The sequence below is a fragment of the Colossoma macropomum genome, unplaced genomic scaffold (assembly GCF_904425465.1).
Source record: "Colossoma macropomum unplaced genomic scaffold, Colossoma_macropomum, whole genome shotgun sequence".
NCBI classification, from domain to species: Eukaryota; Metazoa; Chordata; class Actinopteri; order Characiformes; family Serrasalmidae; genus Colossoma; species Colossoma macropomum.
The window spans coordinates 23,600,395-23,628,392 of record NW_023494800.1 but is presented as its reverse complement, the minus strand read 5'-3'; the positions used below and the strand labels follow the sequence as shown (position 1 = coordinate 23,628,392).

Here is a 27,998-nt window from a genome sequence, read left to right as displayed (position 1 = left end):
TTTTGCTGGGAGTGGAGAAGTATGAAGTAGAGAAGCCGGGGGTTGAGGGGGCTACCGCAGCACAAGCACAGAGGGGGGGTGGGTAGTGTAGCCGTGCCGATTGGCTGCTCATAGACATACAGCTACGGCTAGAAACACAACCAGGGGCAGGTCGACAGCAAGGAAACAAGAATCATCCACCTCAATTGAAAAAGTACAGCCGGCGTTACGCAACGTTGAGGTAACGTTTCGCTGAAATGTGGCGAAGAGGGACGGTTTTCCCCCCTCTGTGAGTGTAATGGATGTGTTTGGTGTGTGTGTGTTTTATTTATTCAGAAAGGGGCCGCTGGTACAGTGATAGCTAGCCTGAAGTGGCAGGAATATGAGGCTCAGGTTCTTGGCCTAGTGCTGCTGCTGCTGGGATTTGTTGATCCACTTTCACAATTCTGGAAAAAAGGCTATTTCGAGAACGAAATCGAAGAGTTTTCAGCAATGATGACAACGAGCGACACATGAATGGTAAGATTTCGCTTGCATTTTAGCGCTCATCATATTCTGCACGCTTTATTATAGCGAAGATTGTGTACAAGTTTGACCAGTGGAAGTCTCAGCGTGTGTGCGTGTGTGCGAGTGCATGTGTGTGAGTTAGATGTTGGTGTCAGTCCAGGAGAAGGACATTATAACATGTAATGAGGGAAAATCCTGTGTGGGCTGTTTCAAATTACAAGGCTGACGCCGCTGTTATTTCATATTTCAGCTTCCCGCTTCTTCAGAAAGATGACAGTCAGACAGAGAGTGGGTTTGCCTCGCCTTCACTGGCCACCATAGTGTGTCATATATGTGCGCCTCACACCATCATCGCCGTGTTTCTGTGCCAGGGCAAGGATGGCTCGTCAAGAGCAGGTTATAGCTGGCGGCGTGAGCTTCTTAAACGCGCGCCGTCTCCTGCTGGACGTCCACTATTGATATTAGCAGCGAATGTTTACTAGACTCAGGCAAGCTTGTAGGCTTACTCTTCGCACCTTCCACATTCGATCCAGGCCTTGATATAGGTATATAGGTTACATGGCTGAATGGGAAACCTACTGTCGAGTGTGTGTGTGTGTGTGTGTATATACATATATATGTATGTATATATATATATATATATATATATATATATATATATATATATATACAGATGAACCTAAGATGAACTACGATATAGTCTAGCTCAGGTTTCGTATATGTGGTAAGTCATTTTTCACAGGTGTGTTTGTGTTTGTGTGTGTGTGCCCACTTTCACAGGTTGGAGACATGACAGCATGAGCTGCCTCCTAGGCATTTCTGAGGCATGCAGCAGCAAACAGCTGCACAGGTCTACCGCATACTAAAAGAACTGACAGTCCTGTCTCATCACATGGAAACCTTCGCCCATCAAAGGCACAGAAACCGGTCTTCCGGTCTACCGCCACTTAGAAGCACAAAGCTAAAGACCACTGCCTACCTTACAGTCCCTTGAGAAGATTCTAGTGCCTGACCATTGTGGAGAACTGCATGGACCTGTTTTCACAGACAGGGATCCTCAAGATCCATAAGAATGATTACCATGTGACTCTGGGACGGGGTCCTGGGTTGTTAGTGTAAGCTAGGTGACAGCACCAGCTCTTTTACAGAATCACAAAAAATGGACACAACTTTTTCTGATAGTAGAGCTGACAACAACTGCATGTCCCCTCCCAGTCCAGACTTCAGTCTTGATTCGTCCAGTCCTTTTGCAAATGGCCTACACTTTGAGTCAATTTTGTTTGAGGATGAGGAGGAAGAAGAGGAAATGGACACTGAGACAAGGTCTTTGTTAGAAAATCCTTGTAGCAGCCCTAAAAACAACCTTTCTATCAACACAAATCCAAAGGTTAAATTCAGTGTTGAGACCTGTCTATCCAAAGGCAAACGTTCAACGGCCTGCACATCACTGGAGCAAGATAACTTTGAAGAAGAGTCAGGCGGTGACTGCGATCCAGCTTCTTCGGTGTGTAACCCTGCTAAGGTTTTAGTGATAAATGGTTATTATCCTACCCAAACCCATCAACCAAGTCATGACTAAGTCTAATTTTGTTGGACACATTTATAATTGATGTGCTGCAACCTAAAATTTAAGATAGGGGCCAGTTACACACTAAGTGATTAAAGCAAAGCTCTGTCATTTTTCATCAGAAACATTTTCCAACCATCTCACAGTGTTTCTAGTTCTAGACAACATATCAAGAGATGAATACATCTTTGAAATTTAATGTTCCTGTTGATCTTTGTAAGTTTCAAGCAGATCTGTGATATATACCTGAAATGTATATGTTGCGTGATAATAATACACTATAATACTTAATGTGATTAATTAAGTATTTTGTGTATATTAGAGGGAGCAAGTATAGAATTACATGCAACAGATCATTACAAACCACCTGTAACAAGGTGCAATAACAAGATTTTACATTTCAGAGCATATTTGTAAACATTCTTTGAACATTGTTTAGCCTTTGGTACATCTTTCTGAAGAAATGTTTTACATTACCTTTCATATGAGCTTACATGTATGAAGTTTCCTTTATCAAACCTCACTGTCTGGTGTCTACTGGCAGGTCAGTGGCCCAAAGGCAAAGCCTCTTCCCCCAGTGAAGTACCTAGAAGGTGAAGTTATATGGGCCAAGTTCAAACGTAGGCCATGGTGGCCATGTCGGGTGACAGTTGATCCAGTATTGGGAACTTATCACAGAATTAAAGGTATGTCAATCATTCCTTCTATACCAGTGATGAAAGAGAGTGTAACCAACAATACACAATAGACTGTCCACCTGTTTGTTGTAGTTGCAGTTTGCCAAAATACCTGTATCAGAAGGCATTTCAAAAATTTAAAGCCAATCTGTTAATGTCCATATTAAAATATTCATTTTAAGCTAATTTTACATTTAAATGAATATTCTAGTACAGTTGTAACACTGTCACTGTAGTAACAAACATTGTGTTTCCAAAACGGTAACTTTGTATGAAAAAGTTTCTTAACTGTTATGCATGTTCATGTAATGAGATTTTGTTCTAGGTACTGTTGGACCATTTCTGTGGATCCATTTGTTATGAAATGTCCACACTATATGACGGGCCACTGGTTTGTGAAGTAAGCAAAAAAACAAAAAAAAGCAGAAAATAATTACAAGTAGTCCCGTCACAATCATGAAATTTTAGCTAAAAATTAATCATCATTAATAATAATTGTTATTAACAGTAGGCCTGCAACAAATATTTAGTATATTCTAATTAAAAATATTCCACATTGTTAACCTATTTAAATAACTGATATTTTTACAATTTCTATGAAACCATGCACTTCTGTAGAGAAATAAAATGTTATCAAGCTGAACGCTAGCTTGTTACGTGTAGTGTGCAGAAGCCAGCTCTGCACACTAGAGATAGTTAGGAATGGAGTCTTGCATTAGGTACAAATAGCACCTTTCAAGACCTCAAGGACACAGTACAGATGATAACAATAAAAAATAAAAAACAAAATAGACATATACAACATTAAAAGGGAGAGGGGAAAAAACTGATTATTGGCAATAAATGAGAGCATGCTGGCTCTAGTTTATTCAGACTGCACTGGGTGAAAAGATTGACATAGCTGAGTTTAGCACACACTGAGCTGCTTAAAAACCTTTATCATATTAAAAATATTTGCTCAACCTGTTCAAGAGTTGTCCACAGAAGTTGAACATCATATTTTTACGATGATGGTTAAAAAGGCCTCTAGATTTTCCTCTGCTCCCCTGCGCCAGTCATCTCTGACATACAAACAACATGAGCAACCTGTACTGTGTTGCTAGATTGGGCGGGATTCCCCAATTTTAGCATTTTAGAGTACTTGCTATGACATTGATAATTGTTTATCAGTAATGTTTTTTCATTACTTTGCAGTATTTAAATTAAGTTGTATTAAAAAGAAAAAATAGAAAGGTAGATAATGAATGGAATTCAAGAAAAAACAATTGAGCTGTGAAAATTAGTAATGATAGCTAGAAGAAGAAAAAAGAATAAAATGTGTTTTTTCCCTTTCATTATACTGAAACATGTGGAGCTTTTCTTAAATATTCAAGTGTTCAGGATAGTGGATAGAACCTTCGATCGAATATTCAAGAATTAAAACATTTGGTAGTTGCAGTCTTATTTTGTTTGTTATATAACTATTAAAGTGCAAAGCTAAAGCAACAAAACTGGTCATTTAGCTATTTTGCTTCCTAGCTGTCAATACATAGTACCAAATCCTAGGTTGTACTAACATGAAATGATAGACGGAACTATTGTGCACAACATATTCATATAGATGTCTGCAGTTAAACAGCATATGTAGTAATAATATTACCACTAGCTGAACTGTTAGCTTTAGCATAGTCTTTTTTACAAAGTTATAATTGAAAAAAATAGCAGGCAACACAGCTACAGACCATTTCTGTGAAGCTGCTTTGTGACAACATCAGTTGTAAAAAGCGCTATACAAATAAATTTGACTTGACTTGACATTCCAATATCATGTAATAGAACTTTGTAACTTTGTCTTTATCTGGAATAGAAACTGTGAAAGAGCCCCTGCACTCTAAAATGTGTGTTTTTATGGTTAACTGCTCTTCTTCTTCTTCTTGTTATTATTATTATTATTATTATTGTTATTATACAGATGGATATTTGATTCAATTCCTAACCAGCTTCCTAAGTATAGCTGAAAAAAAGCAATATGTGGGGTGCTATGTAGCAGCTTGGTTTATTTTGTCATGAATGAGCTTGAACCTATCACGACCCAATATACTAAAATATGCTAATGAGAGGATGTATCAGGGACAGATGAGAGGCAGCATGAAGCCAGCTCACGAGCAAGGGTGTAGCCAGGACTTTCACAATGGGGGAACCAGACTACACCCAGTGAATTTGATGCGGTGGCAAATGAAAACAGGTTAATAACATTCTTTTGAGCATATATTAGGGCTGTGTTATTAAAATAACATATAGTTGTGTTAAATTTAATCATATGATTATATTCAGCTAAGCAGTAAATTACTAGTATTGTTATTGTTTTTATTATTTAGAAACAGAAAACTGTGTAAACTATCCTTATCTTTACTTTCTGGTTCTTACTGATCCTAGAAATATGTGAGCTGATTATTATTAACCAAAGTCAGATTTGAAAAAGAAATCAAATTAAGTTAAAAGCTGTAAAAAGCTCCACTTCGCTGTCTAATCAGTGTGCGCATTTAAGGCCATGTGTTGACTGTAACCATGGCACCGTAAACACCTTTTTCTACTTTTTAATGTCTTTTTCAAAGTTTTTATTTTCTGGCATGAAAATAGAAAATTAAATTCAAATAATAGTAATATAATAGTCACTGTGATACATTGTAAGATATTGGGTATTTGAGGAAATTTTGTTCAAGTTAAAATCCTAATCAGGAATTGTTAGGGATTTGATATGCAATTTTTTAGGTTCTTGCTCAGTTGATAAGGCACATACCATAAAATGGTGGAATATTTTTATCCTGCTCAGTATCATTATTTCTGAGGTTATTAACAGTAACTCAGAACTAGAACTCTCTGCCATATTTTCACCAGTTTTGGATTTGGGAAGTGTTTTCAGAGAAGCAAAAACCGTGATTGATTGTTTCTTTGTGCTGTTATATTTCAGAGCCATGTGATACACTTTCCCATCAGTATTACATCAAGACATTTGGAGTACCTGAAGAATTGGCATGGGTCACTGAGAAAGCCACCCATATATTTGTGGGTGGATATCAGTTTCACAGTCTCCCTGGTCAAAAGAGAGGGGGACGACAGCAAGATGAAAACTGCAGTTACTCTGTAATTATTGTGTAATTAATTAATATATTGCATGTAAAAATAAAATTGTAATTAATGGAGAGGTCTGCAGTTTGTTTAAGTGTATAAAGTGAATGTCTTACCTGTCTTTTTTTCATTTGGAGGTACCCAAGCGGTTTCTGAGCTCTTGGACTGCAAGTGTGGCTGAAGCAGAGGCACTTTTCCTGGAGAAGCCCAGGATAACCATACCAACATCTGAGTTCAAAGAAAAGTGTTCAGTTGATAGGACCAGAAGAGACCCAGAAGACAAGGCATCCATCACCCAGTTGTCCATGGGAAGCCCTGAAAGTGGTCACCTACCCAATGGGAAGATTATACATAAAGACCAGAACATGTTGAGTAAATCTAAATGCAAAAAAAAGCAAAGAAAGTCATCAGCAGTGCTTTTTACAAAATATGAGGAGTTTGTTTGTGAAAAGGCTAAATTGGAAGAAGCTGTAGACAGTCCTTATTCTGACATTGACTCGGTGCCACAGATTCGCAGATGTCCCAAAGGCAGAGACCAACCAAAAAATTCCATTGCTGATCAGTCCTCAAAACAAATCACAAACTCAAATGATAAAGAGGCGAAGAAAACCCCTGAGAGTCAAGGTGGCCTTTGGTTCAGCAAAGCCGGAAAAGGCCAAGCCAGTGGAGTATTTAGTCGTGCAGGAATTAAATCTGTTAATTGTTCCTTTGGTAAAGTATCTTGTAAGATAAAGATGCCAGATACGCCAAGCATAAAGCCCAGAGACAGTCAAGTCACAGGACTTGAACACGTATCTACAGAAGCTAAAAAAGCTTTAGACAGAAGAGTTGCAAGTCTTCCAGCTAGTCGTCGGCTGATGACCAGAGCGCTGAGAGCAATGGAGGTAGCTGAGTTGGAGAAGAAGCTGACATCAAACGAAAACCAGGAGCAAAATGCTGAAACAGCAAACAACATTTCTAGATATACATCTTATGAAAAGGAAAAAGTGAAATCAGCCTGCTCTTTACAGAAAACATCATCAACAGACGCAGGTCCAGATTTGAAAGTCGACATGACCGAAAAACCAAGTGAAACCTCCACGGTTTCTTCAGATGATGAAGGTGTGGTGAAATCTGAGGATGAAAGTTGTTTAATATCTCCTGAATCTGCTGATCTTAATCCAAAATTCAAACAAGAGACTAATGTGTCTGATATATCAAATAGTTCAACTCCATCTTCATTGCTTTTTAATATGCAAGATTATGAAGACATGAAAGAAATAACCTTCAGGTCACTGGAAAGTGAAAATAATGGCAAGCTTGTAACATTTCGACCAGATGCTAACTATAAATTTAGCACATTTCTGATGTTGCTAAAGGATATACACGATAGCCGAGAGAAAGATGGCAGGCCCTTGGTAGTAGAACCTTTACCTACAGATATTCTCATCAAAGAGGAGCCATCCCTGATTCCAGAAGAAGTTGCAAAGAATGATTCTGGCCATGTTAAAAACGATGACCATAGTTCCTCAATAGGTCCCCAGAAGTGTGACAAGGGCAGACTTGGTTTTAAATCCAAACTCAATAAAACAAAAACGAAATTTGGTCCAAACATGGTTATGAACATCCTTCAGAATGGAGGGGCCGACAACGGTCTAATTCAGGAACATCAGTCAATGTCTAGTGTACCAAAATGTGTTCGTAGACCTAGTAAAAAAAGTCAACCTGCAATGAACAAGAAGAACCTCAATAATACTGCTGTGCCTTCTGAGCTCCCAAAACATGTATGTAACTCAGATGACATGCAGAAGCCAGCATGTCATGTTGCTACAGAGGACCCTGAGAACAATTTTTTTGGCAGTGTCCCTAAAAAACGCTGGCAGAAATTTGACCAGGATAATGAAAAGGTGCTGCACTCAGAAGTCAGAAGTGACCAGGGACAGGTATTGCTTTCAGAACAGAAAAGTGTTGTGATACCTAATGCAGAAGATTCAAATTTATCTGCATCCAGAAAAGAAATGGACATCAACACAGCAAACTTTGTTTCCTGTAGCCATGAAGTTTCTAGTTTACCCACAGGTAAGATGCTTGTTGAAATAAATAGCAATTTAATGTAGAGGATGATGTGTTAGATTAGATTGCATTACTTGCTTATAATATCTCTGAATTCATGTTATGCACAGATCGCAAACGCATCAGAAAGCCTAGCAAAAGACTCATAGAGTGGACAGAGGAATATGATCAGATATTTTGCACAAAGAAGAAAGCAAAAAAGAAACCTGAAACATTGCAGAAGGTAATTCTACAGTTGAAAAGCTTTAGGACATCTGAAACCATGTATAGCTGTTTATCTGGGAGGTTCCTTTTTTTAAGTACATTTTTCAGCTAAGATTTTTGCACAATACTGTGTATGTCAGTGTTTTTTTGGAGAGTTAATTAATTTCCCACATGTATTATTTTTCAATTACCCTTTTCAGGTTATAAAGAACACATGCAGTGCTACAAGTGAGAAATTGTCAGGAATACTGGAGCATCAAGAACCAGTACAAAGTATTTTGAATTCCCTGCCTGAAATTCAGACTCCTCCCCCTGAAGAGAGGTCCAAAACGCCTCCCCCCATAGAGGATACTCCATGTCAAGAAGGTCAAGTCATGGCTGTAGACACACTAACTCCGCCTCCAGAAACAGTCCCCTTTCCATATGGTGAAAACTGTTTTAAGGAACAGCTTCCGGTTCATAGTTGTTCAGGCACTGGTGAGTAATTGTTTACATTGAAAAAATAAATTCGGTAATTCCACCAGAATGCATTGTTTTGCTGTCTAAAGAAATACCTAGTTTTTCGGCCCTCATATTGCCAGTAGTATTTTTGCTAGAAATGGTCAAAGATGAAAATAATAGGGGTCAACGTTTTTTGATTCAAATTAATAGATATTTTTAGGTTTTATGCATACAGGATGGATTGTCATTAGATTTGTAGGGGCATGTCAAACTAAAACCGAATCAGTTTGATTACAGGAAAAAAATATTGACAACATTAAGATGTTCCAAGTGCTTTTGGACAATGTCTGTGCAATGTATGATTCACTAAAATGAAATGCTTTGAAACGTTCCTTTGGGCTTATATCAGTGTCATGTCACTGTGAATTTAAACAATGCTTTTCATCACAAAAGATCTTTGTTGTTCTTTAGGTAATGGCACCTCTCTAAGTACAAAGAGACAAAGGAAGCCTACCAAGAAAATTCTAGAAAGCTCAATTGAAGCAGAACCAATTCTAATGCCAAAAAAGAAGGTACTGGCAAAAGTTACTGTGTGGTGTGTCTCTTTTGGAAATATTTAAATTCATTATGGATTTGCTGCTTAGTATCAGTAGACTGTTTACTGACCCATTAATTTTTTATTGCTGAGATATTGACAGCACAGTTTATATTTAACCTTTTTTGTCATATAAATAAATGCAAGAATCTCTTATAGGTGAAGTCTCAGAGAAACAGTTCTCCAGGGCATGCTGCTAATTCAGGTTTGTCAGTGTGTAAATATTTCAAAAACAAGTAAATTATTTTTAAACTAATTTGTTGAGCTTTCTGATGTCGCTTTCTTGCAGCTTAACAGAAAATGAGCCATTCATGACAATGACGACAATAATTAAGGGGTTTCTTTTGTCACTTCTGGCCTGCTGATCAACGTTCACACCGATTGGCAATGCTGAGCTTTAAAAAGATTAATACTATAAATTGAGTCACTTGAATTTGAATCAAGTATTGTTTCAGCAGTTTTATTATCATAAAATAGAGGTGCACCCATGTGGTAATTCCATTATTTCTTATGTACATGTCTGATGATACTAATATAGTAAATAAACATTTATAAAGTGGAGACATTGAGACTACATCTACCTGGATTAGCATTAAAAGAAATATGACATTTTTACTATAGGGTTACAAATGCAGTAAAATAATTAAATGTAGATATGTTAGCACAGTAGCCCTGTGTCACCTAAACATTATACTCTTCTATTATACAATAAAAATGTCATCAAATTTCAGTTTACAATATTGGTGAATTCTAAACAAATTTGTCTGATGTCGATAGTAATTTTTTTACCCAATTATCTGCTGATACCGACATGATGCATATGTCTTTGTGCACACCTATTATTAATTCTTACTTTGTCCTCAACACAGGGATTGGCCAATTAAAAAGTAAGAACAAGCAGCCTGCCTTGCTCACTCCTGAAGTTACTTGCACAGTTCCAGGAAGCACAGAAAAGGAGGCAGACACTACCTCTGCCATCGCTGAGACAGTTAGCTTAGAGCCTGCTGAGGGTGGCAGAGATGCTGTGGAACCTGAGGTCAGTACAGCTCTCTGTGTCTTGTGTTACTATTATATTGCCATAGCTCATATGACAGCAGACCTAACACTAAAATTTCAAATCTTTTTTTAAACTTTGAAATGTTGCTAATTGATAAGGACAGTCAGTAGTGAAAAAACAATAATTAAACATTTAAAATTAAACAGCTGTATTCATTTTCCACTTCAGATAATTGCCCCCAACTACAACCACACTCCTAACTCTGAGATGAGAGATGAAGGTGATGAGGGACTCTCACCCAATAAGAAACTCTCAGTGGACAAAGGGAGTGGGACCTTACTGAGGGACAATGTTTGTCAGGTGAGTTATCAGGCTGATCTTGAGCCATAATAAAAAAAGTTGCAGGAATGATTGCTAAAATGCATTTAATAAAACTGTTGTCAATTTTGCAGTTTGTGACCATTTTCTTAGTAAAATATTTTTACAGAACAAAATTGACCATAAATCTTTTGAGTATATGTAGCCAGTTAACTTAATGATGTGACCTGTGTGTGTATGCGTGCTTCGGAAGGTATGTGAGAAGCAGGGAGAGCTGCTTTTGTGTGAAGGCCATTGCTGTGGTGCGTTCCATCTTCAATGTGTCGGCCTGACTGAGCCTCCGGTGGGGAAGTTTTTGTGTCAGCAGTGCACTTCCGGTGAGCATTCTTGCTTAGTTGCCAGCTGCAGAGACACCTATCAACCAGTATTTAAACTTGTTCTTTATATCCCACACACAGAAACTAAACCTAAGCATGTGTCTGTACTTCCCAGGTATACACGAATGTTTTGAGTGTAAGAAACTGGGAGATGATGTGAGGCGGTGCATTATCCCTCTGTGCGGAAAGTTCTACCATGGGGAGTGTATTGCTAGCCATGCGCCAACTGTGCCATTAAACCGAGGCTTCCGCTGCTCCCTCCATGCTTGCCTTGCTTGCTTCATCACCAATCCAGGCAACCCTTCTGTCTCGAAAGGTATGTGCATGGACCTTATATCAGTCAGCCAGTCATAGAAAGAAATATACATTGTGATAAAAGAAAAACATTATCCTTTAGAAGTTTGGTATCACTTGTCATCAGGGGTACAGATTTGGTCTGACAAGTTAGGGGGACCAATGCTGGGAAGCTATGGGCATTTACCACATTAGTACATTGTCATATATCTAATGGCTTGCAAAAAGACAAAACCAAACAATATTATGCATTTTCTGATATATATATTCAGTATATCAGTTTCTTTCTATTTACAGTGCCAGATTATGTTCCATCATTTGTTGCTGAAATACATTGAGAAAAATTCTACCTGATTTGCATGTTACAATAAATATTTAACAAAAATACTGATAATGATAGATGTGACAAAAGGAGAAAGAGAGACTTAGAAATTAATCTAATGATGTAAGTCAACCATTGATTATAGCACAGTAAATAAGTGTTGCAAACAATTTAATTTATAAAGGCAGGGCAGGTTAGTGCTTCATTTCTGGATTTTGTTGCATTTAATGCACATAACAGTTAGTGCAAAACCTCTTAACAGTGGATCACAAGACAAGTGAATTAGTAGTTAGTCAGACTAATTTTGTTCATGACAAGCAGGATTTAAATTCCTAATTTTCTTAAACTACAGTACACTGTACTGCTACACAGTTCTCGATCCTTTTGAGTCACGACCCAAAAAATGTAGCTTGAGGTTCACAACCTCTCTGCTTGCGTAGAAAATAAATTATTATACACAGTGGCACCCAAATCCAAACAATAACGTGACATTGCTGACTGTAATGAAACAAAACCGTGATTTGTGGCTTTAATTTGATTTAATGTTTCACAACACTTTTCTGAATATGTCTACTTTAAACTGAATTAAGATAATAATAGGCAGAAATGCCTTCTTATGAAGTGACTGAATGGTCTACTTCAAGTGGCTTTTCTGTCAACCCAGTATCAATTTTAATTGAAGTAAAAGTGAGGTTGACTGTTAGGATGCCCATTGGTATCACATAATACTATTTTATGGAAAAGGCACTCTCAAAAATAAGTCAGCAATAATACAGACTATATGCCTTTTGTTCTTGCAATCTTGTGTAAATGTGGCATGGCTTGTTATATTAATCCTTTCAGAAGCTGTGTCCATTCCGATGGACATCACTTTTCTCTGGTGCTTTTTCTATGATTTTTGAAATTGTTCACCCAGACTCAAATGATTCTATGATTTGATGTTGTAACACACAACATTGATTTTTTTAGTGAGGCAGTATTTATGTTGAAATTAACACATACACATGTGTAAATACAGACACACAGTTTATACAAACACATCTATGGTCAAATAAATAAGTGCATCATTACATTACACATGCTTACATCATTATGTAAGCATGTGTATAACTTTCTGCAGCTAAATATGTAAATCCCTTTTTCCTTCAGAATTTTCTTGAACTGCATTTCCTGAATGATTGAAAATTCAAGTTGTATTAAGAGTTTCTTAAAATAATATGGACAGTGCCCATTAATATGAGTATTAACAGAACTGTAAGTAAGCTAGAGTTAGCAAAATACAAATATGTTGTCCCAGACTAGATGATGAGCCATTCAAAAAAAGATTTTGAAATTAACACCCATCATAAAACATGTTGTATAATGTAACATATTATATTGCACAATAACACGCACATATAGCAGAGACAAACATCTTATTACAGTACCACTTGTGGCAACTGAATGAAAGACCTGAATTCAGATAAAGAGGTGTGTCCCAATACTTTTGTCCATATAGTGTGTGTGTGTGTGTGTGTGTGTGTGTGTGTGTGTGTGAGTGCAGTTTGAAATGCGTCATCTTTATGTCTTTTCTATTTTATACAGGACGACTCACCCGCTGTGTTAGATGCCCAATAGCATACCATGCTACAGATTATTGTATACCTGCTGGAAGTGTAATTTTAGCCAACAACAGCATCCTGTGTCCGAACCACTTTGTTCCACGCAAAGGTTGTCGCAATCATGAACATGTCAATGTCAGTTGGTGCTTTGTTTGCTCAGAAGGTCAGTTCCAATGGCTCTTGCTTCATAATAAGACCTAATTTTAGAGCTGTTTACTGTAGGTCTTTTTTGCTAACTTCTTTGCTGAGCTTAAAGCATTTCTAATACCATAATTTAACAGTTGCAAGCCTCTTTAAAGTTTTGTTTACACTGAGACAGTGTGACTGCTGGTTAAAGTGGTGTTTTCTTTGTATTGTCAGGGGGAAGCCTGCTTTGTTGCGAGTCCTGTCCTGCAGCCTTCCACCGTGAGTGTCTTAACATTGAGATGCCGGAGGGCAGCTGGTTCTGCAACGACTGTCGGGCTGGCCGGAAACCACACTACAAGGAGGTGGTGTGGGTTAAAGTGGGTAGATATAGGTCAGCAAAGACAAACCTCCAAGCTTATCCAAAAATATTAGGATTGCTTTTTTTCTTTGTTCACATTTTTCGGTGAACCTTCACTCCGTAGCACAAATTGCCATTGTGAAATGAGTTTTTACAACCCAATGGAAATTTATAGGCTGGGGATCCCCCCTTTGAAGAAGGCAAAAAACAGGTAGCAAAAATAAAATGAAACATAAAAAATACATAAATAACAACAATAAAAGAAGTTGTTCGTATGTGATAGGTATTCTTTGTAAATCCCTTGATTATTTCACTGTCTTCCATTTTCTCTCACAATGGACTTCCCAAGTCTATGAGCTTTATATGATGCAGAGTTGCCAGGTTCACCGATTTCCTACTATTGTAAAATGCAGCGACGGGTAAAAATTATAATGTCTCTGGATGTGGGTGTTTACTTTATGGCAATTAATTTCAAAGTTTACTTTGACCGCCTGTAATGTATGATTGCAGAGAAAATGCAATTAATCATATTGTGAATGTTAATTGATGTTGAATAGCTGGCAACCTAAGCACAGGCAGGCAAGTACAGCAGGCTCCAGCATCTACGCCTACGTCCTGACTATTCTAAATTTGCATGTGGTAAATGCGCTCATTGAAAAGATCTCTGCATGTTCACACTGGCAACTGTTAATTACAGTATTTTTAAAAAAGAAGAACAAGGTTGTTCATGAGTAATGCAAGCAGACAAAGAGAGAACTCAGGCAAGAAGAGAAGATATGGCGGGAAATGAAAGGAAGAGGTTAGCTAGCTAGTGCAAAGTACAAGAAAGAATAGAAGAATGAGTAAGTTCAGGTAGCCGGTGAAGAGACTTAAAGATAGGTGTTACATGATCTTTCTTGGACATGGTAGAACTCTAGCAGCACAACAGTGTTTGGACAGGTTGTAATGCCTGTAATGTAATGTAAGTAGTATACGTTTAGGTTTTGGGGGGGGACCCCTTTTTTAAAAAGAGAAAAAAAACATACAGCGCTGTAAAAAAAAGTATTTTTTGTGCTTCCTTTTTTTCAGTTATGTGGGCCGTTTGCTGCCCTGACCTAATCCTGTCATGAAAAAGACATTTCTGCCTTTAATTTTTAAATATTGCAACTTACTGAGATTATACACAAAACATTGCATTGGACAGTGAAGGGATAGAACTTATTCCAGGACACTTTAAAACACGCTTTCTCCGAATTTCTTTGATAAATACTTAAGCAATTGCCATTAGCTTTTATTACATATTATACATCCAAAGGTATGTAGACATCACAGTGAGTTAGCCGTCTTACATTGAACCAAGTATTGATACAGGCATTCAGTTGTGTGCCGAGAACTTGTATAATCTTCATAGAAAAGCATTGCCAATAGAATGTGATTCTCTGGAGCAGCCACACATGACCCTAAGGTCACCATGCACACTGGCAAGTGTGGGCAAGAGGGGTATAAAGGCCCCCAGCAATGGGCTGTAGAGCAGAACTGCATTCTCTGGAGTGATGGAGCACCATCAAATACCTTTGGGGTGAGTTAGAGTGGTGTTTGTGATCCAGAGCAAATCTTCCAACATCAGTACCTGACCTCACTAATGCTCTTGTGACTGAATGCAAAATCCTAACAGCAATGTCCCAACATCTAGTGTACAGCCTTCCCAGAACAGTAGAGGCTATTACTACAGCAAAGGAGAGGCAAACTTACTATTAGTACCCTTGATTTTAGAAGAAACACTGGATGAGTCTACAGACTTTTGTATATATAGTGTGAGTGTGTTTTGTGTGAACAAGTTTTCTGTTCTTTTTCAAGTACAGAGAAATTGTCTAAATGACCGTATGGTGCATGTGCGGTGGGTAGTGACTAGGTTGAAAAATGCCATATTGAAAAATGTATTCCTTTAAAGAAATCTTTTGCCCTCTGCTCTGTTAGATGGTGGCCTGCAGAAGTAAGTCATCCGAAGAACATTCCAGAAAATATCCTGCGAATGAGACATGATGTTGGAGAGTTTCCAGTTCTGTTCTTTGGTTCCAATGATTACCTGTGGACCTATCAGGCTCGTGTCTTTCCATACATGGAGGGAGATGCCAACAGTAAAGAAAAAATGGGAAAGGGGGTTGACTCCATTTACAAGAAAGGTGTTGTTAAGATTTTCATCTGTACCTGCAAATTAAACATACTTGTCAGACACATATGTAAGATTGATGCCTTTAAGTTAACTGTAGTTTGACTGCTTATTAGCTAATTTTGACAAACTATAATTTAGGCGTATTTTTTGCTTATTCAGCTTTGGAGGAAGCTGCAGTAAGATTCAAGGAACTGCAGGCAGAGAAGGAACTTCGGCAGCTTCAGGAGGACAGAAGAAATGACAAGAAACCTCCACCTTACAAGCACATTAAGGTATCAAACCCCTCAGTTTACAATGGCAATTGAACAAAAGTGAAATGCACAATCAGAAGCCTCTTCTAGACAGTCAAGTACCAGCTAGAAGTGCATTTACCCATGCACTTAATCCCTGTTCTTAACTGATGCCACAGGTGAACCGACCAATTGGTAAAGTGCAGATCATCACAGCTGACTTATCTGAGATTCCACGCTGCAACTGCAAAGCAACAGATGAGAACCCATGTGGAATGGACTCAGAGTGCATAAACCGCATGCTGCTGTACGAATGCCACCCTCAGGTGTGCCCAGCGGGAGAGCGATGCCAGAACCAACGCTTTATGAAGCGCGAGTACTCCCAGGTGGAGATTTTCAGAACGCTGTCACGAGGCTGGGGCCTGCGCTGCTGTCATGACATCAAAAAGGTAGCCTTTGAAAATATAATTGCATGACTGTTCAAATATATGTAAAACAGGCATGCCTTATCATCTTAAACATTTCACAAATTAAGTCTTGGTTAGGGGTGGAGTGAGTGATTTTTAGGTCAGAGCAGTTAATAAAACTTAGTATAATGTATGCTAAGAAGAAAAATCTGGTCTCTGTGTTTACCCTAATCACATGGGGCCAAATGTATTCTCATAAAAACAATACACATCTGGGGACAACTTGTTGAATGTTTGGTGCTGGATTGCAGCAAAAATGAAGGGTATGCCCCCTCTAACACACGCCCCAAATTCCTCTTCCATGCTCTTTTAACATCTGGAGTACAGTCATTTAGCTCAAATGCAAATCCGATTGCTCATTTATCCTGAACACAGCTTCCAATTCCTTTCACTGTATTGTAACTATGAGCAGCAGAGGCCACAGTTACCCATCATCAGCTTTTATCACTGGCCCATTCATGTGTTCTAAAGTTTAAGGAACTTGTTTACTGAACTGTTTTCCCTTGCAAGAGGTAATGTTCATTTTTACCATGTGTAGTGTGTTTACTGCATATGCGACACACGTCTACATATATAATTGGAGTTTTTTGGGAGGATTTTTAGCAATGCTAACTTACGTAAAGTCCACGGGTGAATGACAGTCTTGCTGTCCATTATAGTGTTGATGGGCACACCATTGCCTGCTACTTTGAGCTTTGCCTTCACAATTTTCGAACTTAATTTGTCCTATCCTAACAAGTCTGCATTCCCATCCACATTTAGCCCAAAAGTTCTCATGGGTTTCCCCATAAATCTGGCCCTGTGAAACTGTGATGTCCTCAGACTCTGTAAATGAGAGAAAAAGCTAATTATGTTGAACACGACCATTCAAACAGTCAGGACAAGATGGCTTCTCTCTTGTCAGTCATGTTGTGCAACCATAGCACATAGTAGGAATCCATGGCCTAGCTTGACAGCTGAAAAGCTCATTATTTCTTTAAAGAAATAGTGGCAGAGAAAATTACAAAAAAATGATCGATTTGACTTACAGTGTCAAACACTCAGAAAAGAAAACTAAAAAGAGTGTGATCTTAGAGGAAAACAAAAATGTGAGCATTGGTTGGGCTTTCCAGTGTTGGAGAGCACTAATGGAGTTCATAAACTTTGGTGCTGATCTTGCTTTAAATCTGCTAGGTTGTTACTTTGCATGGCACATTTCATTCTAAACTGTGCAACTGATGTAGCTGAATTGTTAACTGGTGCAGCTGCCTATGAAACATATCAGCTAGCTAATAGTCATACTGAAGGAAAGGGCTGTATTTGTTTGGCTGTGGAGGTTCAAAACAACGTAGAAAAAAAGAAAAAACTAACTAACCAGTAAACTAACCAGTTGTCTGCTGTATGACATCAGGGGGACTTTGTTAGTGAGTACGTTGGAGAAGTGATTGATGAGGAGGAATGCCGAGCACGGATCAGACATGCTCAGGAGAATGACATTGGGAATTTCTACATGCTAACACTGGACAAGGTGACACTTCCATCTCAGACAATGAAAAGTTTTATCTTCTTTACATTTAATTTTCCTCTTGCTTTGCTTTGACTGTTAATGTATTATTTGTATAACATACTCTGTAAACATCGGTAAGGTTTAAAAATGTACTTCTGAATTGATCCTGGTTGTGTGGTCACATCCATAAACACATTTCAACGTGTTGTTACTGCTGGCGGTTGGTAGCAAAAGTGTTAGAGCAGAATATACAGAGGAAAATTTGTAAACATTGTGTGTTTTTGTCTAATCAGAAGCAGCCATTGTATCATTTCAGCCTTGCAAAGAATCCATACATTTATAGCTAATTTTTAAAAAACTTTATACAAGTCCTTGAGGATTTTAGCCCAAGTTTAACAGTTTGTTAGTTTGTTCTAGACTTTTCAAACTGTGCTGTTTGAACGTAAAATAAGTCTTAAAGCCATAGTACACCAAAGAAAACAAGTGGGATAACGAGAGTTTTAAAATTGTCACATAAAAATGTATTATGACTGTTTCGGTACATAAAACAAAATAAAGAAGTAGATCTAATAAAATGCAAGAAAATGTAGTATATGGCCCCTTTTAGCATTCTGGCATTTTAAGATGGCATAAAACAATCCGCTTTTTCAAACGTGTCTGCTTTTTATTAGGACCGTATTATTGACGCAGGACCCAAGGGAAATGAGGCCAGATTTATGAACCATAGTTGCCAGCCTAACTGTGAGACCCAGAAATGGACAGTGAATGGAGATACTCGGGTTGGACTTTTTGCACTGGTAGATATTTCTGCTGGTAAGGAGTGACATCTGATTTTAACTCCTAAATGTAGTGTAAGGACTGGTTTCATAGTACTTTAACCGTTGTGGTCTTTTTTAACAAGTAGGAATATCTCCAATAACTGATTGATAAATAGCCATTGATTTGTCAATGTTTCCTCTGAGCTAGGTACTGAGCTAACATTCAACTATAACCTTGAGTGTCTGGGGAATGGGAAGACTGTGTGTAAATGTGGTGCACCCAACTGCAGCGGTTTCCTAGGAGTGAGGCCAAAGGTAAAGAAACTGCCTTTTTAACCATTTAGTGAGATACCAGTGGCCATAATACTGGAAATCTTAATATTGATATCATGGCTGCTCAAGCAGGCTTTAATTAGAAAATTATAACTTAATGTCTTTGTTTCTCAGAACAATCCTCCATCAGATGATAAGGGTCGTAAGATGAAGAAGAGAGCTCACATGAAACGCAAACCACAGCAGGAACTGACCAAGGAGCGAGAAGATGAGTGCTTTAGCTGTGGAGATGGGGGCCAAATGGTTTCTTGCAAGAGGCCAGGGTGTCCAAAGGTTTACCATGCAGACTGCCTCAACCTGACCAAGAGACCTGCAGGTCAGTCCTTAATAAAGTATAGAGTGCATTTCAGGTATCTTGCATGCCAGAAGGAGCATTACACTGGGAGGAAAATGGTTAATTCTGCTTTTTAATTTATTCTTCTTAAAAAATAATGAAATCTTAAAATGTACTTTGACAGATTTGATGCTATCAGTTACTAGAGAGCTTGTTTTAATAAATTAACAATTTTTTCTTTAAATGTTGACACCACCACCATGTCTTCATCACTAGTGGACCTGTGTGAAGGAATGATAGAAAGTTCTAGCTATTACTCAGGTCTAGTTGCACTGAGGTCTAAGTGTAAATTAATGCAGTTTTGATAATGGGAATTTGTGTGAATGGTTTGCAGGCCGTTGGGAGTGTCCTTGGCACCAATGTGACCTCTGTGGCCAAGAGGCAGCCTCCTTCTGTGAGATGTGCCCCAGTTCCTACTGTGTGGAACATCGAGACGGCATGCTCTTCATCTCGAAGCTAGATGGGCGCCTGTCCTGCAGTGAGCATGACCCATGTGGGCCTGAACCCCTGGAGCCAGGAGAGATTCGGGAGTATGCACCAGAGCACGCTACTGCCTACCCCAACAAAACCCTTCCCCTGTTCAGGGCAGCTAACAATAGTGTACCCTCGCAAAACTATCTACCTGCTCCCACAGGTCCCTCCTCTGTGCCCAGCTCAACACCAGTGATGCCCTCTGGTCCTTCTAGTCCTTCCGTTGCCATTAACATAACTTTGCACAATGCATACTCGCCTATATCCTCCTGTGGGGAGGATAAAGAAGATGAAGAAGTCTTTGTGGAACAGGAGGAAAGGGAATTGGAAGGTGTGAAAATTATGGAGGACACTGAAGGACAAGGAGATGAGAAATATGCTACTCAACGTGAATTGTCAATACAGGATAGAAGAGAAAAAAGAGGTAGGAGAGCTATCCTAGCTCAGTGAATCTGTTCGCTTTTTCACTCTGCTGTCCCAAGGAAGGCTTTAGCTATATACAATCCACTAACAGTATATCTATAGTGTTTTTGTGTCACTACTGCAGTAGACAGTGTCAATGGATAACAGTGGAGTTCAAGCTGCTTGATGGTAGCAAAAGACAATGGACCTGTTGGTCTTAAGTGGCTGATTTAATCCATTTTTTGGTTTATCTAATCTCAGATCTGTTTACATGTCATTTTCATACTGATGAAAACAAAGACTTCAGAGTTTTAGTGAGCACTGTTATGTAGTTGACAGTGTAAAACATGAAAGCTGAAACTTTAGATAATTAGTGTTGAAAAGGTGTACAACTCTTTTTTTTATCTGGATGAACTGTTTTTAGAGGAAATCACAGATATTCAAATCATGATTTAAAGTATCCCTGTTCATGAAATGATTTTCCTGAAAATCATTTTCTGTTGTGTTCAGATCTGTATACAAGAAATCTTCAACACAGAGGGCTGCAGTTGCTCTCATAAACATGAATGATCACAACTAAAAAAAATAGTTGTGATCAGTTTTTCAAACTAAAAAAGGCATAGAAAGGTGTGATCATACTTCAGGGCGAAATAGGTCTGCTTTTGGAAATGCCTGAGCCTGTGATGCATACACTAACGAAAACACTTGAAGTGCGCATTCAGTTTTTGTGTTTATAATGCCGTTTAGGCTCATACTGAGAATGATGCTAGTTACAAATTGTAATTTTTTGATGGACTACAATGAAAGTGGCTTCCGGTAACTTGAGTTATTATATGTTCTAGTGCCCCATTCAGTTGTCTTGCCTTACCAAAACTTATTTTTTAAGACTTAAAGACTGTTGCTTTCATGTTTAGAGTTCCACTAAGATCTAAAAGCTTTTGGTATATTTACAAATATAAATGCATAGGCTATCGAATGGCTATGAAATGTTAAATTTAGCTTATGTCATGCATTCCATACAGTGATTATTTGCTGAATGTGGCAGTGGATGTCCATGATAGCGGAGTTTTGCGCATCCTCTCAAATCAGGAAATGAACTTAAAACTTGTTGATTTTATTATGATTTAAGGACTAAGTGGCCTAAAATGTATGTTGGTACCTATTTACAATAACACTATCACACAAAAGTAAGATCCTTAGCAGAGCTCTGGCCTTTTGTTTTAGTTATAAGACATAAATTTACAAAGGATTCAGCCGAATCCACCTCACATCTCTTACATGTACTGCGCCCACCTTTTGTTCTTTATGCCTTTGAGCAAATGCGCACAAGAAAAAAGACTTTTGATACAGTGCTGTACTACTAAGTATAAGTTTGGACAAATACCAAACATACCCTTGACTTTAGCATCACCTGCTGGTAAGATTTTAAAAAACTACAGCGCCAGATTTCCATCCAAAATTTATACCTTGAACGTATCTCTGAGTGTTGAGTAATGTGTATTATATTGTGTCTATAGGTTGCATAAACTGGCTGCCATTAAGTAGGAGCAGGAGTGATTGACCAATTTATTGTGTATATTTGTACATTAAAGCTCTATACAAAAGCCACATAGCAGTTTCTGCAGCTAGCTAACTTTAGATGTTCTGGTGTACAAGTTCCCGCAAGAATTTTGACAATAACATTTCATAATTTTGAGTGACGTTTCATCGAAAGTTTTTACTCTTGATAGCATAGTAAAAGTAAAAGGCAAATAATGAGGCAAAAAAGACAATGGGATTCATCACTACAATCTGGCAATGGGCCGATGTATTTGATTGGGCAGATCTGATTTTGGATTCTCTGCATGTTTGCTCGCTGTCCCCCGTTTAACAGATTGGTTTACCAAAAAGTGATGTGGCACAAAGGTCATAATCAAACAGCTAGTGTGTTGCACTTGTAGTAACATTACATGTTTTTAACTGCACTCATATGTACACAGACAGCTCATATTTTTACACTCCTCCGAGAACCTGCCATTGTACTGCTTTTGGTCTGCTTCATGGTGGTGTATCAGCCAAAAGACAAAAAACAAAACAAAAAAAAAAATCCGCTGCCTTGTGAGAGAATTTAATTGTGCTGTAGCGCTTTGTACATAATAAATGACAGTACTTAAAGTTTCACAATCTTGGTGGAACACTTTTTTTTCTTTAGCCAGTGTTTCGGGCAAACACGTATTGTGGTTGACAGTTGACAACATATTTCATATGACCACAAGTATTATATTTATATGTGTGACGTAAACTGAAAAAGGGACATTATTGAAATGCAAGTGGTTCTTGTGATGGGCCCCAATCACTCCAACAAATACTGGCTTTGTAAACTAATTTTCTGTGACCGAAATGGCAGATTATAGGGTCCCAAAAAAGTATTTGCTCTCTTTAATAAGCCTTAAGCTGATCCTTCTTGTGCTTCATTACTGCTTATTATCTGATCACTCACAAGAAATCTATAAAGGCGACAATTTCATCCTCCACAATGGATCACAATGATCATCTTATCAAAGTAGTTCAGCTTTGCGTGTGCAACTTGGAGCGTGGAGTATGTACAGTGTAGCTACAGCACGTGTAAGTGACTTACTGGTAAAACAGAAGATGACCGAGTTGTGTAAAGACTTGTACTTTAGTGTCAATTGCACTGGGGTTATTCATAAGACCAGGTCATGACAACACATGGTTCACTGCAAATACACAGTTGGCACAAAGCTCTGACACAGGTTTTGCCTGTTGGATATCTGGCAAAACAAATATAGTTGAATATACCTTGATACAAACATGTCAATGTATAACCCCCAAAATAAGTATTCTGTACAGGCGCAATATAAGCTGAAAGCAAATTAAGGCTGCATGTACAAAGGTCAGATGACTTTTCACATTGACAAAGACAAAACCCCAGTTCAGAAAAACCTAATCCGTAACAAACCACAGTAAAATTAATTTAAAAGACAGATTTTTCTGTCTGGTTCCATTTTTCTGTCTTTTTTTTCATAATAATGTAAACATGAACATCACATTCAACAAGCGCTGTAACTCAGCTCGGATTTGGGTAAATGGAAAAAAGGCAAAATGTCAGCACTGTTTCACAGCCACTTCAACCTGCAGAAGGTCAGGCTTCCATGCATTGAAGGTTTTGCCTCATTTCAAACCTAACAAAAACTCACCAAACCCACCCTCCAGCTCATCTAAATTCAGGAAGGTGCAACGGTCAGAGAACACTATCCCAGTGAGATGTCTCTCAAACACCATGTTACCATGAGACAATGAGGCTTGGGTTTGCCTTTACCTACTGCTTTATCTACTGCTACTTGTGTGAGAACTATCACATCAGCAGAAACATTTGCAGCTTGTCCTGTAGTGGTATAATTGTTTCAGCTGAAAAAGAAAATAATAAATACTGTCAAACATCATCAGCACTTAATCAGAACCAGTTCTATCAAACCAAAGCATAATCTTATTCATTTTAAGAGTAGTAGCAAAACTGGTCTCAGATAAGTCAAAAAGCAACTTCTCACAACAGCTACACCCTTAGCTTACCAGCGTGAAATGATAAATAGAACCAGATAAGTCAATCTTTACCATGTGTAAACTTGATGGTCATGTGACCACCTTACATGAGATGGTCACAGTCCACAAAATGTCCAACAGAAGTCATTAAAAGAAAATCTTTCAAGGCAATTATGCTGTGGGGAAAAAGGCCATCAGGAACAGTGGTAATGATCACTTCCATGCAATTATGGTTGCAGTTTTTTTTCCCCGCCCCCTTTTCAGCAAGGGGGAAGTATGTCAGCTTCCAGTTTATCCAGTCTTCATTATCAACAAGTCTCATGAAAATAATTGGGTTTCATAACGCAGCTTGGCTACCCATATACTCCAGAACAGTCTTTGTTTTTAAAATAAGAAGGGAGGGCATCCAGTATTTCCAGGTGACACAAGGCAACACAAAAGTGTCCTGTGTTGGGTCAGTGGTGGCAACAGGTGTAGAGATAAGAGTCTTTCTTCTGGCCGAGGTCCACTCCTTTCTCGTCTGCAAGAAATGGAAGAAATATTGGGGCAATTGGATTTGTGAAGACCACACCTACAAGGCACTGTGTCGGTAGAAAAGTAGTAACATACAAAATCTATCCATCATTTTTTAAAAACCCTTCAATTGTTATACTGCACCTAAAATGAAAAAAGATTCCCACCTTGCATGAGCTCAAAAGCTGAGTTACTGAAGTCCTCTGCTATTTTCATGAAGAGTTCATCTGTAACAAAGAGCAAAATTTTAAACCTTTACTATAACCACGTACACATTTATTGCCTAAAAGCCATTCTGAAGTACTACTTACCAACATTGTTTCCTGTTTTGCTAGAAGTCTCAAAATGCTGTGCTCCTATTTCTGAGGAGAACACAAAACAGGCTTGAAATGCCAACAAGCAACAACTAATTACATTAATTAAAAACTTTAAAATGTTTGAATGTTTAATGTAAGCATTTACCATCTGCAAAGTCTTGTACATCATGGTAGTCTACTTGTCGTGCACTCCTGTCGGCCTCAATGAGGTCATTCTTTGTACCGCACAGATAGATCTTGCAGTGCTATTAATCAAGAAAAAGGGCAGTGGTCACAGAGAGCACAGTGTGGTAGATTTAACATGCACAGAAATCACATCATGACTGTTTAGTTTGTGTACCTCTTCAAAAGTCTGCAATTCCTTCACCCAGAACCTGGCCCTCGAGAAGCTGCTGCTGTCCGTCAGGTCTAAAGAGCAGTGGTTCAGTAGATCATGACGTTAAAGATAAGTACAGGATGTTTTCCTATAAAACGCTAAGCTGTAAATGGCTAGAAAGATAACATTAAATGAAAACACAAAGTGTGCTGCACTGTATTTGCTACTACTACTGCTTAGATGGATCACTATAAAGTATTTCATAAGAAATCAAATCAAACATTCTTCTATAGTAAATTCCTCTTGGAATACAAGTAACAGCTGAGGTGAAACACAAGCTCCCGTTTCTTTAAGGAGAATGAAAGTGTACCGTAACAGACAATGGCAGCTCGGGCTCCTCTGTAGTAAATTCTACTCATGGCTTCGTATCGTTCAGATCCAGCTGTGTCCTGGACAGAGGGGAAAAATGTGGGTTCTTCTAAGATTAATGTCTGTGATGGAGTCACTGAAAAAAGCAAACTTGACAGTGTTAGCACTCACCCATATCCCCAACGTAATAACTTTGTCACCAACGTTGATGGGCTTTGCAACAAATGCGGCTCCAATGGTCTATTGAAGAAAATACAACAGTCTGGTGAGCATTTCAATTCAATATACTTGGTGTTTATCAGGAGGGTAACAACACAGTTTTGAACTGTATCATCGCATTGTTGCTAGCATGTCAACTCAGGGCTAGCAAGCTGGCTCGTAGTATTATAAAGTACAGCTTTTTTTGTATTAATATGCAATCTGACTCCCCTATGCCATTCTAAAGTTTCTATACTAGTTTTATAATGTTGAATGCTCTAATAAATTGAAAATAAAAACAGAGCGTAGCATATTAAGACAAACAGGTACTTCTAGCCTTTGCTGTTTTGGAAAATGTACTGTACTGTGAATTTTGTGATTCGTTACACTTCATTATGCAAATTTTAAAATGACACAGTGGTTTAATTTTGTAGGATTTTCTATATATTGCTTTGCACAAAGTCCTAGAATATAGTACAAATAACCTAGAAACTGGCAACATTTTAAATGGGAGGTAAAGATGGCAGCATCTTTCTCCATCACTGTGATAGACGTTCAGACACAACAGAGCACTTAGAATTCTCTCTCTTTCCCCTCAAATACTGTAGAAAGATACTGTATAAATAAAATGAACAAAAAAGAAGTAAGTAGTTCAAAAAGATGCCAAGCTTCACACAAACACATGAAGAGGAATGTGTTGGTTGCCATTCATGGTAGAGGGGTACACACATGGAGTTGTAAGGCAAAATAGTCCCCAAAGAAAAATTCTGATTCATCACTATTTTACCATCAACATTACATATAAAAACTCAGAAGACGTGCAGGTTCACTGGTGGTTTTGGATAATAAATAAAATGGCTATATTTGTGTTGTAGACATTGTGACCCCTGGTTCCTATCACCACCACTGTAAAGGAATCAGAGCCTGTACGTTTCTCTACAATGAACCATTTCACATCCAACCACTCTGAATGAATGTTTACATCTCAAGGACTGAACTATTCTGAAATTTAAAAAAAAATGGTGGAATTCCCCTTTAATAGGACACAAATGATATATATTTGTCTTGGCTTGACGTATTTGTTTCAGAGCAGGTTTTAGCCTCCTGGCCCTTACTCACATTTTGATATGGTCCAACAAGAAAGCGATGATGTACGTATCTCTCCACCAGGCTGGTTTTACCCACACTCTCCTTTCCAAGCATGACCACCTTGGCATCCACACGCATGGCGGTCATATTCTTACTTGTCCTAATGGAAAGAAAACTGAAGAGAAATCGATGTTGGAGTTACTCCACTTGACAGACTATGTAACTGTCCTCCTCAAACAAAATGAGTACACTTAAAAAAAGATGGTTCTTCAAGAGTCCTTTAGTAAAGGAAATTGTTCTAGGTAGAACCATGAGATCTATATATAGAACCATTTCATGCCTAAATGGTTCCTGGCGTGGTGATTGATAAGAATGTGCTGCATATGGTTCTGTACAGAAAAAAACCAGGGTTCTTCTATTGTTACAAGCTTGATGTCGCAACAATGGAAAAACTCTTTTGCTGCTTTATAGAACCATTTTCGAAAAGGTTCTATACAGAACCATATACAATACATCTGCAGTCATTTCCTTTACTAAAGAAACCTTGAACAATTATCTTTTTAAAAGTGTTGGCGAAAATCAAATTTCAGACAAATACTTAGATACATTAACATGTAAGTTGTAACATGTAAGAAAGAAAGCTCATGAGATTATCTCACAACAATCATGAATAATCTGGAAGACAACGTCCAGTCGGCCTTCCTTCCACATAATGACCACATCACCTTGTCCATCTTAAGCAGCTAAATACACACTGGACTTACACAGTATTTCACAATACCGCTCATTTCCACACTCAGGGACATCTGCAGATGACTGTATTCGACGGAAAGAACACCATCTACACTAAAACTGACTTAGCAAGTCCTGTTATTGTACAGACACCATGGACAGTAAGCTGCTCACTACTTCTACATATCTGAGCTGTCCTAGGCTGACTTTTACTCAGCACACTACGTCATGCAGTTAGTAAGCAAGGTTGTTTCCCACTTACCTCTAAATCAGTGGACAGAAAAGGTTGATAGTTGTTGTGGTTTGCTATTCGCTACTTATTTTGCTAACACAGCTAACTGAATCCACCTGGACAGCCAGTCAGTCTCGGGATAAAGCTCTCAGCTAATGTACACATAACAAACACATCTGCATCGAAATCCACCTTATAATGTTGCGCCGGCTTCGGTATCAGTTCACTTAGTCAACAACCCTCGGGATATGCTAGCTACAGGCTAGCTAGCTAACCTAGCTTATTCTTACACTTGTCAGAAAAGTGCTGGAGATGATCTCTGATAACGGAATTTATTCGTCTAAGGTATCGGACTTTTTCTTTGGCGAGATATGTCCAAAAATAGGTGGCCGTTTAGCTTCAGCCTCCCATTAAATCAGCCCCTCGCCCACCTAGACAGTATTTTTAAACACCTCCAGTAAAAATAAACACTCCTCCTCGCCCTCCTGGAGGAACTGAAGCAGTCATTTAGGGCGCGTCCCAAAAAGTGCCATTTG

General features: G+C 38.4%; 2 protein-coding genes across 6 annotated transcripts; one reads left to right on the top strand and one right to left on the bottom strand.

Moving 5' to 3' along the window:
• Positions 1–4: 4 nt before the first annotated feature.
• On the top strand, positions 5–22,319 carry nsd1b (nuclear receptor binding SET domain protein 1b). 4 transcript variants are annotated; one of them, XM_036587498.1, is made up of 24 exons: positions 5–220; positions 316–498; positions 1,267–1,990; positions 2,598–2,739; positions 5,681–5,853; positions 5,976–7,896; positions 8,001–8,113; positions 8,295–8,571; positions 9,007–9,107; positions 9,290–9,335; positions 10,000–10,166; positions 10,356–10,487; positions 10,699–10,822; positions 10,938–11,138; positions 13,023–13,202; positions 13,400–13,556; positions 15,480–15,685; positions 15,835–15,947; positions 16,085–16,354; positions 17,763–17,879; positions 18,530–18,671; positions 18,825–18,931; positions 19,064–19,265; positions 19,618–22,319. In XM_036587498.1, the coding sequence occupies exons 3-24, from the start codon at positions 1,646–1,648 to the stop codon at positions 20,202–20,204; spliced, it is 5,823 nt and encodes a 1,940-aa protein (XP_036443391.1). In that variant the 5' UTR covers positions 5–220; positions 316–498; positions 1,267–1,645; the 3' UTR covers positions 20,205–22,319. The 4 variants fall into 4 exon arrangements, with proteins under 4 accessions (XP_036443391.1, XP_036443392.1, XP_036443393.1 ...); XM_036587499.1 differs by lacking the exon at positions 316–498; XM_036587500.1 differs by lacking the exons at positions 9,007–9,107; positions 9,290–9,335 and having other exon boundaries at positions 6–220.
• rab24 (RAB24, member RAS oncogene family) lies at positions 21,854–27,989 on the bottom strand. 2 transcript variants are annotated; one of them, XM_036587502.1, is made up of 9 exons: positions 27,493–27,989; positions 26,529–26,673; positions 25,383–25,451; positions 25,213–25,291; positions 24,867–24,934; positions 24,672–24,771; positions 24,521–24,571; positions 24,377–24,436; positions 21,854–24,216 (listed from the first exon to the last, which is right to left on the bottom strand). In XM_036587502.1, the coding sequence occupies exons 2-9, from the start codon at positions 26,643–26,645 to the stop codon at positions 24,152–24,154; spliced, it is 609 nt and encodes a 202-aa protein (XP_036443395.1). In that variant the 5' UTR covers positions 26,646–26,673; positions 27,493–27,989; the 3' UTR covers positions 21,854–24,151. The 2 variants fall into 2 exon arrangements, with proteins under 2 accessions (XP_036443395.1, XP_036443396.1); XM_036587503.1 differs by lacking the exon at positions 27,493–27,989 and adding an exon at positions 27,263–27,468.
• Positions 27,990–27,998: the final 9 nt, after the last annotated feature.